This window comes from Aythya ferina, assembly GCF_964211825.1.
Source record: "Aythya ferina genome assembly, chromosome: 5".
NCBI lineage: Eukaryota > Metazoa > Chordata > Aves > Anseriformes > Anatidae > Aythya > Aythya ferina.
In genome coordinates, this window is record NC_140301.1 from 40,772,825 (window position 1) to 40,786,223 (window position 13,399).

At 36.0% G+C, this 13,399-nt stretch overlaps 1 protein-coding gene across 1 annotated transcript in view; it reads right to left on the minus strand.

Moving 5' to 3' along the window:
* The window catches only part of MIPOL1 (mirror-image polydactyly 1), a 205,431-nt gene that overhangs the window by 26,201 nt on the left and 165,831 nt on the right, over positions 1 to 13,399 (minus strand). The window contains exon 14 of the mRNA XM_084521480.1: positions 8,224 to 8,451. Coding sequence (XP_084377606.1) covers positions 8,224 to 8,451 — 228 coding nt within the window. The remainder of the gene's footprint in view (positions 1 to 8,223; positions 8,452 to 13,399) is intronic.

Below are 13,399 nucleotides of genomic sequence, written 5' to 3' on the forward strand. Positions count from 1 at the left end.
TTCAAAATCTAATTTGTTTGTGTTTTTGGTCTTACTAAATATTGGTCTTTGCAAGTCTGGTTTACACCATTTATATTAACTATGCCAACATTTTGATTTTGTTCTGAAGTATTCCACAACAAGCTGATATTATACAATACAAGCCCAAGAGCTAGCCAATCCAGTTTACTGAGTATACTTAGTGTATTTTGCTACTGATAAATCAATAAAACCATGTTGTAATCTACAAACTTCCATCTCTGTGAAGCAGCTATAAGCAAACTGTAAATGAACACACAGGTCAAAAACTGGGATGCCGTGATTATGTTGACTGTGAAAACATTTGACTTTCATAGAATACATTTTAGTGTTTGAGAGAACGAAGTTTCAGCACTGCTTATATTTTCCTGAAAGACTGAGATGATAAATATTCAAATGATGATAAATATTTGTGTTTATATTGTAACTACACATACTTTAAGAAAACAATATCTGCACTGCAATCCATGATTTACAGAGGTTAAGTAAATGTAAATCATAGCTACACAAAGAAAATAAACACTTGACTTAGATTGTATACTCAGTTTTGTGTTCTTCATCCATGTGAAACTTCCTGTAGTCAATGGATGTCTTGGGTGTGCAAGGGATGCATTAAAATTTTATCTGTAATTCCCTTTTGTCTGGGATTATTATTATTATTTTGTCTTCATTCTGTTAAGTACATCACTGAACATATTCCTGGCATTGACCATAAACAATCAGATGCTAAAGGCCTCACTATTAATTTGTGACACTAAAAATATCCATGAAATTGGTATTCTACAATCTGCTCTGGCATTATCACAGATTATAACTGTATGAGACTTCTGGTACTGATACAACAAAATGATCTACTAAGGGCCATCCTGAAAAGACAAGGAAATACCAAAAGAAACTGTGAATCATTAGTACCACCAAGGGTCTTAGCTGTGGCTCAGATCACCAGATCTGTCTTTCAGGACTCCAGTATTCAGAACAGGGCCTGCACAGGCACGTTCCTCTTCCAGATTGCACAGAGAGCAAGACAGCACCTTGGGATGGGATTTGTAACAATGGCTATAAGAGAAGAGTGCTCCTAAACTAGCCAGACAGTTTTTGTGTTATTCAGTCAGAAGTTTCTGTTTATGCTAATGCAAGTCCTCTCTTCTCTGGGTCAGGAAGTTATTACTGCAAGTGGTAGGTAGCACCAGCCACTCCCTCCTTCACAGCCTGCAAATCCTAACTGGACTGTAACATGAAGCATGCAATTCAAAAACTCACAAGTGATGCGTCATCCAGTGAAGATGATGTGATTCGGTGTGGAAAACACATTTCATTACAGACTTGCAAAAGTAGTATGTTTCCTTATGTGCAGAATGAATGATACTTTAGACATAACAAGAGAAACAAGATCTGCTTAGTGATACCAAAACACAGCATATCTAGAAAGGTCCAGAGAATATGCCCCGAGTGGCTGAATTTGTTCAGCTCACCTTAGATTTGAATGCTAGTTCAATATTTTATTTCCCCACAACTAGAAACTGATTTCACTCCGTATGTTAAATTTATCTGAAGTTGAACGCAACTTTATTGGCTTACTAAATTCTTTTATTACAACAAATATGTATCTCTACAAGACTTCTTAATTCATCAATTCACCAGGCATGTTATTGCAGTCTGAGGGGAATTATTCTGAGAGAAGTCAATGGTGTTAGCGCAAAATTCCAAGTATTTAAATAAATTCTGTCCCTACCATGTCCTGCTTTCTGTTAGATCAGACACAACTTTTTTCACACATTTCAATTAGTCTTAATTCCTCATTAAACCTAATTCCTAAGGCAGACTAATTGCAAGCCCATTGCCCCTAAACCTAATAATTTCACATTGCCTGTTTTTGCTACCGTAGCTAATGGTAATATTTTATGTAAGCTATGATATACTTGGTACTAGATTTTGTGTTTCAGATTCTCTAATGTTCTTCTTCATGCCTTGCATGCCAAAGAAACTTTGCATCAGCTCTGCTGCACGGCAGAATTCTTTGGGGTATGTGGTAGTTTTGCGTGTCTGGGAGTCTTCCATCTGGCTAGTGTGGGTTTCCTAAACACTATAAAACCCCGCCTGTGGAGCTTGTATATCTCTTATGGGCCCCATGCAGTTTATAATCTGCTTTTAATTATTGCACGAGGCAGCCAACACATCAGTCCTCATCAAGCAGCTTTTTCCACATTGAATATCCTTTAATAACTTTTGATTCAGTTCTGAAAGTTCAGAGTTATTGCTGATTTTCATTGCTATCTTAGACTGCTACAAGAGTTTCTCCTCCCTTGTCTCCTTCCTTGCAAACTCTCAAAACCATTGACTTCAGTCGTTTATTACAGTAAGTAAGAAAATATTAGCACTTTGCCCTCACTTGCTTGTCTTTTGAATGTAGTCACCATTATCTGTTTCACAGTAAACTACAGGTCAGATCTTTAGCTGGGACAAATTAATGCAACTCAGTGCAATAGAGCTAAGCCAACTTACTGTAACTAAGAAACTAGCTCTACATTTACATTCTTCAACAAGTCATAAGAACTCACTTTACATCTCAAAATGCAAGCACCAATTAAATTATTCCCTATATGATATTAAAAGATTACCAACTATTCAATCCCAGCAGAAATTCACAGCAGCAGAAAACATGGTGGTTTTCATTAAAAGCAAAATCACTTTTGACATTTGCTAAATTATTTACTGACACAAATCAGTGAAACTATTAATATCTATGAAACTGTACTACTCATCTCCAGTCATTAACATGATCTCTCATTCAGGATAAAGTTTTGTAAAAAAAAGAAAAAAAAAAAAGAAAAAAAAAGCAGCCTAGTTTTAATAGGGAAGTCTGAACATCTAAATGTTTCATCCTAATAAAATAAGAAATCAAATTATTTTAATTGTTTTGAGAGATGAAAATAAAAGACATGTATTTTCAAAATTTAAAATAAAACCGAGTTCTCTAACATTTGGTCGTTCCTCCAAAACAAATAGCTCTAAGTCCCAGTGAATGTACAAGTTGTTTCTTTTGTGCAGTGCTTCTGCCTGCAATTTCTAATTAACTAGCTCCATTCTTATCTACAACAAGTGACTGAAAGCATACAAGCTACAATATATACTTCAACTAAATATATGTAGGTATGATTTTAGAAGGGAGATAACTAGTTAACAACACTTGCATGAGGCAAAGAGGCTCAATCAGTATAATAAATCAGAAATGCTTGCTTTTAGCTTGTTCCCTGCATAGCTGTGCTGTACTGAATACGATCTGTACATTAAAGATACCATGTTTGCAGTTAAAAATCTCCAGAGACTTTAGACCTATACATAAAGATACTTATTTTACTCTTTTCTGAGACACTGACCTGTATCCTCATTTAAAAATGAACACCACATCTTTATATTATTAAATCTTTGTTTTGATCTATTAGTATTCACCAAAGTGCCATTTTATACAACCCCGCACTGAATAGGCAAGGCTGGAGGTAACCATCTGCAGCTTTAGAGTCCGCGTTTGAATTGATGAAAAGAGCTTTGTGTGTTCATTGCCAAGTTTGATTCTTCCAGTCATTAGACATTCCCCTCAGATCGCATCAATGAAGCGGACTCTCTTACACCCATGTGTTAAATTCTCTTCTCCTCATGGTTTCCTTTGCCAGCTATACTCCAGAAAGACTACCGGGTCTTAGCCACATTCTTCTCACAGCTGTGTTAAAAAAGAGCATCAGAGTGTCTTCCCAAAATCCATATGTGTATCTGGTCAGTCCCCTGTTGGAGGGTCACCTCACATTGTGGTGTGATTATTCAAATATTCATTCTTGTTCTTGAACTGCACTGCTCCGACCACTCTGGGAAAGATTAGACCCTCCAGCAAGCACCAGAGAACGTCTTGGACATCAATGTGAAATGCACACGACTCCTGTACTAGCAAGGCAGATTAGTTTTACTTGCAGAGGAAGGGGACTCTAACCACTTAGTTAATATGCAGCCCTTATTTTTAAAAAAAATTTGTACTCTTTTAAATGTGTCAGATACTGGTAAGAAATGTTTGTTTTTGTTGTCTCATGGATGGACTTATTTATCAGCATAAGCTAAAAAGCAAAACTAAGTGAACAACTCTGAAAACAGAAATGATGTTCAGAAATGCTGGAGGGAAATCCAGGAGCACTCAAAATGGGTGCATTCCAATAACAGTGAAAGTTAGGTGGCTAGAAAACCCACACCTTTGGAAGTAAATTAAAGATAGTATTTCTTTTATGAGAGACAGTAATTTAATTTGATAAAACCACCTGCTTATTTAGAAGATAGCTTATTTTTTTTCTTGTACTCAATAAACTGAAATATTTTATCCGAATTTCTAACTCTCCTGCCTTCCACTTTAAAGCATAAAATAAAAGGAATAAACAAAACAAACCAAACAACAACACCCCCCCCCCCAAAAAAAAAAAAAAAGAAAAAAAAAGAAAAGGTTTCTTTAATAGTTAAGAACAAAACAAGTAAGAATTTTTGGCTCACATCACTTTTATAATTGTTTTGTTCATAGTAAGAACTACTTTGACAAAGTGTGCTCAGTATATCTATCATGATTTACACTGATTTTCATACCTGTATATTTTAGCATTGCACCATCACTTCATGGATTTGAGTTTGCTTTTAGAAGCAGAAAGGCTAAATAGAAATTCTACATGCATACCTTCCACTACAAACTTAGACATGAAGCTCTGTGAGTATGCAAGTATGACTGCTCACATATGCAGAGCTACACTTTACTGAGATGGAATCATTAAATTGTGAGAAAAAAAAAAAAAAAGCCCTCAAAGACAAATTACATTAAAATTCTCCCCAGCTGCAAAGCTGTTGCAGAAAAATAGAACATTTTCTGGAAAAAAAATACATCAAAAGTGGCCTCAACCTTTACTGATAATTGGCTAATATTGATTTGGTATTACATTATAACCTCCTCTGATCTCACTGTCACCAGTAGCCACTCCTCAATCCCAGAGGCTCCAGCAGGAAGGACAGTTTTAAAATATCTTGCTTCCTCTGCTGGCAGAGCACTTAATTAATTCACAGGCCTTCCCAGCCACCTTCTCCAGGTCAGCCCCATTTCCCTTCTGGGGCTGCACCAGCTGGCTCCCGGCTTCTCCAGCAGGACAAACTTGCGGGGGGCCTGTGGCACCACGCCAGAGCTCCTGGGGAGTCTGTGTTACTGTCCTTGTTCTTTGTTAATGTTAATGACAAGTCAAAAATTATATGCTCTACAGAGCATAAATTAAAAATCTTAAGTACCCCACAAATTGTCAAAATTTCCTACTGAATAAATATGTGAATAAATATGCACTGTGTTATGTGTATATATACACATATTTATTTACATGCTTCACACACTTAAAATGTGTATTTGTTTTATAAACTAGAATGGTTCTCTATTCAAAGTCTAATATATACCTTGTTAGTATTTCAAAATCAAAATAGATTCAAACAAATGCTGCTAGATCTGCGGGACTCCAACCATCGCTATTTTCTGTTTCACACCGCCACCCCTGCTAGGACTGCAAATCGTCTTTACAAGCAAGAGTACACAGTTGCAATTCATATATCACACTGCAGCGAGCTGATGTAAGATGTTCACACTACTTCAGTATCAACAGAATTTGACTATACCTAAGTTCACTACTAGGAGATTCCAATATATCCCCCTTCTGGTTCCCAGCTGCTGTTTCATATGGGATAGGATCCAGAATTTTTTTAGATACTTTGTGTCCTGATGACTGCAAGCCCAGGATCACTGTTTTGACTTCTGTCTTGTACTTAGAAAGCAACAATTGCAGGTAGGTACACAAATTAAAGAAATTATGGCAACACTGTGCAGAAATTCCATTTCCATTGCAAGCTCTGCATGTGATGCTGCCTGCAAACACTCAAGTTTTTAGGAATATTAAAAAATTCTTTAGTGCTGCCAGAGAACAGATTAGCAAAGGCACAGTGAACACTAGTAAATTACATGATAGGAAAATACAAAGTACATATTTTTCAACTTTATTTTAATTATTCTAATTATGTTCTTTCTTAGTGAAGCTAATAATTATTTTCCTCTTCAGAGTTTTAACTGTTGCTTATGTTATTCAGATATTTTACTGATTAATATTGGGAAACTACTTCATATAGCTGCTAAATATGTCTTTCAACAGAATTAAATGTTACTTGGGCATTTAAAAGAATGTAAAATCAAGTAAACAGACATTTAAAAAACCTATTTGGGCTATGAAACGTAGCATCACATTTCAAATTACAAGCAGCTTGCTCTTAAGACAGTACTAATAATTAATACTACTGTAATTAATATCAAGAAGTCTTTCAGTTGACAGGTTTATAAATTGCCAGTTCCTTTCTGAAATGTAGAGTATCCTACATCTTGGAAATAAAATGCAAAGCTAACAAATGAGTTCCTGCCTAATTGCCAAACACTAATTTGTATGAAGCAGTTGAATCTACAAAGGAATTGGGAATTCTCAGCCTGGTTTCCCTGCTGATGAGTAAGAACTGTCTGTGTAGTTCTCCCAGAGGTGTCAGAGGAATCTCTATAGTGTCACACAAGGGTTCTTAGCTCAAAGTAAACACACTTTCCACAAACTCAGCTGCTTAATCTGTTTGCAGGTTGAATTATAAGATGGGGGTGGATGACTCTGGGTGCTGGGAAGACGCACAGAGCATTTCCACAGTTTCTTGGTAAAAAAGGCATGCTATTGTCATCAAAAGGCTTCAACCAATTGTTTAATTTTGCTATAGGCTCAGTGGTGTGATCTTAGCAATAATGAAAACTAACCTTACCAAAATTTTCCCAAGTAGCTGAGCATGTTAAATTGCATAAATACTTTTCGCTATAGCAGTGTATCACCACTACTTTAATTCAGGTTGTGCCTGCACTTCTACCTTAGGCACTGTGGTTACATGGGATTAAACAAGAATTCTCTAAAACAAGAACAAAACAAAAACATTATTCACTTAAATATAGTCAGTAAGTATTTATAAATAAAACAAAACACAACAACTTTAAAATCAAGCAGTGTACAGAAAAGTTTAGCCAACATTCACTTTTAGGTGCTGCAATTATTTTTCATAGTTTTATTTTTATCAAGCATGTTTAATGCACCTGCTAAAGTTTCAAAAACATCTAAATGTTCAGAATAAAGATCTGAATGATTCTCAACCACTGGAGGTTTTTAAGGAGATGACTGAAAAGATGTATTTTCATATACATATATTAATTATATTTTAGGTACTTACAAATAATTTTAACAATATAAAAATGTAATTTGCATATTTTGTAACAGGAAATATCAGCATGATTTCTTTTTTAAACAGGAAGAACTCTTATTAGATTCTTGCAATATATTATAAGCCAACTCCTAGTTACTCTCGAAATATGTTGCAGACATCAAAGTTGAAGAAAAACATGGACTGATGGTAAAATCTGCAATTCAGCCTTGACAGCCTTGGAAAGGTGTGAGAAGGGTATTCTGAAGCTGATGAATGCAATGCAGCAATGAGAAACACCAGACTGTGAAGAGGCAAAGCCTATACATTTGCCTATATCACAGCAATCAGACCTTCAGAAGCTTCTGTGCTAGTAATAACTGTTGTCACAATAAGGACTTCAACAGAAAAGAACTTCAGGTTTTGAAGTTCAGTAACCTTTCAACACAGAATTGTACGTTGGGAAGGAGAATGCAATCCCTGCTCATCCATTCAGAGACTTCCTGTCGATTTCAGTGAGATTTTGAAGCCATCCCCTAAACAACCCCATCTGCATTTCCTGTATGAATCATGCCAGACAAGAAATCATGAGAACCTGAAGGTTCTACCATGCAATTATAATGGCAAATACTCTGTTGCTATAGAATTGCCATGGGTGTAAATGATTCATCAGAAATGGAAACACTTTCCTTGTGCCTTGCACATGCAGTTTCCATAACAGTAGTGACAGGCACACTTTCTTCCATAACACTATATAACTGTTAAAATAATTGGCTTCATAACTGAATAAGTAATGAGCTGAACAGTCAACAAAAAATTAATCATTTTAAAGGAACTTAGTTCTGAGTACAACAGCATTTTCAGTCACAGGCAAAAGAACAATGTTTCATTTGCTTTTCCAATACAAGTTTTCCTGAAAGAAGGCAAATGACTTACTTCTGAACTTTTTCGTTGGCCTCCTTTGAAACCTCCAAGGCCTTTTGGAGCTTCATCTCAGTGTCCTTCTGCTCTGACTGAGCTTGCCACAGCTGAGCTGCCAGTTCTTCAATCTGGCCATAGGTAAGAGTCACAACATCCTCGTCTTTCAGTCTACCTTCAGAAGTACTGAAAGTACAGTTAAGCCAGTCCTTCAGGCTCATCCCTTGAGACAAAGGTTTGTGTGAACTGGGGAAAAAAAAGCATACAGTTCATTAAGTTTCAGCCTAAGGCTGAACTGCAAGAATACTACACCCAGTTTAATTAATATCTTTATATTATCATATATGGATCTATATGCATTAATACCAATATTATTTCAAAGGTGATGAGAAACAAGAAAATACCTCATTTCCACAAGGGTCTTCTACAAGTATGTAACAAGTAGCAGAATTTTAAAAAGTCAAAAACCCGTTAAACAAACTTATAAAGTAGTAGTATTTTTCAACTGCATTATTCTCCCAATCACTTTATGACCTGCAGGAAAAAGCTGTTATTGAAATATATGAAACTGATTTAATCAGTGTAAGTTACTGATGTGTTATTATGTCATGATACAGAGGCCTGTCTTTTAGCAAGAAGACTCATCATCTGAAGGGAGTTTTGCAAAATTGAAGATTTTTCAATACAATGAAAGTAATAAAAGTGTTACAAACATAATTAAGTTATCAGGATTTCTTAGAATTATGAATGATTTGTGCATGCTAAACAATTTTAAAGGCCCTCAGTCAATATTTTTGTGAGATGGAACTTAAATGTTTCTTGATGCTGGTTTAAATAAGCTAGTAACACATATACTGTGATACACTATGTCTTAAATAGCTTCTTTGTGGTAGATTGAGATAGGCTACTTGCCAGCATCAGAGTTTATCACTGGATACTTCAACATATATAGTGTCCTTCACTGTTTTATTACTGGACACTTCAACATACTCCACCATAACTTCTTGGAAAGACCGTCCTGAGTCACTGTTTTGGTTTGACTTAGGGAAAAAGTAGACATGTTTACCAACTATTGCACAGTGAAGTGCCACAGGTGTATACTCAACTCATTCAGTTTTATACACAATTTTGAGTTATATTCACAAAGATACCAAATAATAGAGCACAAAATAGTAATACTTCATTTTACAGACCCAGAATACAGTACTATATGCTTTGCACTTGACTGTCTGAAAGTTCTGAACAAATCAAAGGGATATCATAAATTAAAAATGAAACTGAACAGGGTCTTAACATCCTGTTCTTCTTCTTAAATGAAGACTATTGTGTATCAGGAAAAAAATCTCAATGAAGCCTGTAAGACTGCAGAACTATTTTTCATGGAAGCAGCAGGTACCCAATATATTGGGTACCTTTATAACAAAAGTGGGAGATTTATAACAAAAGTAGGAGATTTATAACAAAAGAAGATACCATAATGAACAGTGTGTTTAAATAAATAATTGAAGTAATTTCAAAAAAAACTTCTTGACTTCTTGAATATCAGAAGCTATTGCTGTATTAATGAGTATGACTTGATACCAACCCTTTCATTGATGACCATGTACATATCAAACATGGCTTCAGCATAAATTTCTAGTAGCAGTGGAGACTGATTGTAATACTCAAAATATTCTGCATGACAGCAGGTAGTATGCAATAGCATACTTTCTTCCTTTCCAGTTTATTAAGATACAGAAAACATCCTTCATTCTGTCACTCCATAGAGGAAAATCATATACAAACTAAAATATAATACATATAGACCAAAAAAAAACTGTTCATGAACTAATGGAAATCTAAAAGCTAAAAGGTTGGTATGTCATTATGCCTACTACTTGAGGTTGTCTGAAAATAAAGTAAAGAACATTTTCAATTAAATTAAGATATTGAAAAAATAAATATTTGTAAAGAAACATTAAAATCTCTAGAAAATCTCTAGAACATACTCATTAAAGGTTGCACACAACATTTACTGATTGAAATTCCACTATGGTTGAGCACTGATCACCACAGAAAAATACAAAGATATGCAAATAATGCTGAAAGATAGGTACTGAAATACCACTAATGCCTACTTCTTAAACACCTGGTGCAAGAATAAAATGAAAAAAACCAACAAACAAACAACCAAAAAAAAAATACTGAGAAGCTAATCTGTTCAGTGAATATATGGGTCAATGGTTTTCAAACAAACAAACAAAAAATCCTAACTTGTTTATACCAGCTGAGAGCTTTTTTTTTAAAAAAAATATTTTCCTTTCTACAACATATGAGAAACATGGCCTTTTATTTAGTTTCTAAAATATTGTCTCTGTCTGGCTACAACTGGGCTCCTTCTGAAAGACTGGCCCTGAATAATACAGTATGCAATACATAGTTAAATGTTTTAACTCATAATGATTGAATCTGAGATTCTGACGTATACATTTTGTAAGCCAGTGCAATTCATATAGATAAAGACACTGCGGTTGATAAATCTTTCAAACATTTTTTTTTAAGACCATACAATTTCCAAAGTTCCAGAAGATTATTTCTTAAAATAATATTGATGCTATACATCAAAAATAAATGAGAGTTCTAGGCCTAAAGAATGGTTCACAGAAGCATTCAAACTGTTCCTTGATTTAAGTAATTTACACTTTCATTATTAAAAAAAAAAAAACAAAAAACAAACAAACACACAAAACAAAAACAAAACAAAACAAACAAACAAGCAAACAAAAAAACTTTTGCTTACTATGGTAGTATGAGTGTAACAATTTTTGCTTAAGCCTGGTTCTGAGAGCTTCAGTTAATGGGCCACCTTAACCATATCCAGGAAGAAGAAAAAGTCATATGTGATGAAGTCATGTATGCAGCTCTGGCAGATAGCAAGAGGTCCCCCCAAAGTCAGAGCACCTTCAAGCCTGCCATAAATTTCACATTATAACTGTTCCCAGAGGGACTTTTCACTGGCTGAAAATCAACTGCATGAAGTGCTCTTCTTATAACACTTCTCTCTTTACGAGGCATACTTTTGCTGCAAGGTGAGAAATGATTTTCCACCCAAAGCAATTACTGAAAAATATTCCACCTAAAGGGGTTGAGGGGGGGGGGGAACTAAAAAAACAACAACAAACATTCCCTATTTATTCCCACTTTACTCCCCATCTCCAGTGATAAACATATCCAGTGTTCCCAAATGCATGTTGGTCTGACCTTGGTTTTCACCACAAATGTCTCTGACACTCAAGTTCTGGAGACTACTCAAACCTCAGCCTGCACTTGGGATGGCTTTGAAGAGGGTCCCTTCATAGTGCTGAGACCACTCAAAGGCTAGGCAGCATTCATACCTTGAAAACACTACCTCAGAGGTGCCCTTGGGAAAGAATCCAGTAAGACAATATTTAAATTAAAAAAAAAAAAAGTTCATAACACCTAGAAGGACTTTGACATTTTCCTGCAAAGCAGAGGAAATAAAATGGTCAAGTTTGCATTACAGGTGAGTCAGGAGCCTGACAGCTGGTAGACAGGTAACTAGATGACATTGCCCTACCATAGACAAATATTTTATTAGCCTTCCTTCCTCTGCAATTACAAATGTTAAAAGAACTTTTTTTTTCCTCTTCAGTACAACCTCCTAAACATCTTTCACTAATTTACCTGATAGCACCAGCTGTGTTAGCTCAGGCCACAGACCATGTTACAACATTAGTGCATGTTATGCATAACACAGGCTATATTCTGTGCATTCTTACAGTCCATCACAGAGTGTCACTACCTCATCTGTAGGATGAGCTCAGGCATCCTCTGTATTTTATATTCTCTCACCAAACCCATGGATAAGCACTTGTTGGGCAGAGCCCACTAATGATTTTCTTCTCTGTGTCAGCTAGTGATAAAACCTTAGGATTTTACAGAATAACATGTTGATTGATAAACAATGATCATGCATGTCCCTACCACCAATCTCAATTACTTTTTAATTTGGATCCATGGTGAACTGTAGGTTGAATTTCAACATTTTCTCCTGAAATGATCTGGAGAAACCTGTGACCTGCATCGTCTGCATGCTGTATGATTGAAGCACGCGTTCATTATTTATAGTGCAAACTTGAACTGATGATCATCCATCTTAGAATTTCCATTTTTCAACATATACAAATTAAATGCCACTACATTGTGGCTCCTTGGGCCTCAATCTTTTCACCTTTAATAAGAGCAATGACTTTGCAAGGTGCTTTGAGCTTCACTACTGAAAAGGGACTTGTCACTGTTGAAGCATGTTAGATCCAGCATAGTTTGAATTTATGAAAAGTGAAACCCAGATGGTCTTCTGGTGACTTCAAGCATCAAACATTCTCTTTTGGATCTCACTTCATTCTCGAAGCGCCAAGCACCCTGCAGTACCCACACCATTCCCAAGGGACCAACCTGGGAGAGGTAGCAAGGACCTAGGGCACCTCATTTAATCATTTGAGCCTTTCTTGAGGTTGAGAGACTGCTGAGACATGCTCTCATCAAGAAATAATTGGAAGCCAAACCTCCTTTACAAACCCTTCACTTACAGAGATGCACAGTAATCAAAAGTCACCTCATGTGGCCAGTAGGTAAATCGCTCAGATAGCACAGATTCATGTCAGTGATACGCACACGACATCCAGCACCACCTATAATTCCTCACGTTCACCACAGCATCAAATGGTCCAGGACTCCCACAGAAATAGCATACGGATGACTAATATTTGGTTGAAACAGAATCCAAGCAAAACATACATGATATGATACCAATAAGTAGAAGGAAGCATTCTGGAGATTTTTGCAGCTGTGATACTATCCTCTTCAGGTAAGTGCAGACCCATGGTTAATAGCTTGTGATCAAGAAGTGCTTCTGGATTTCCTGAGCACAAGATGCTCTCCCCAGCAGCACCTGGAGCTGGGGCCTCTATGATCTCTAATAGATTAATTAGAGTCTGGCAGACAATAACTCAAGCATTAGCTTTTTTCAGACACATATCAGTTCTCAGATACAGTGCGTCAGAGTTTACAGAAGAGAATACTGTATGTTTTATGGTTTAAGCCCGAATATAATACTTGATACAGATTAACACGACTCACATGACACCAGGATTCCATGATGTACCTGTGTTAATTGCAATATACACATCCACAG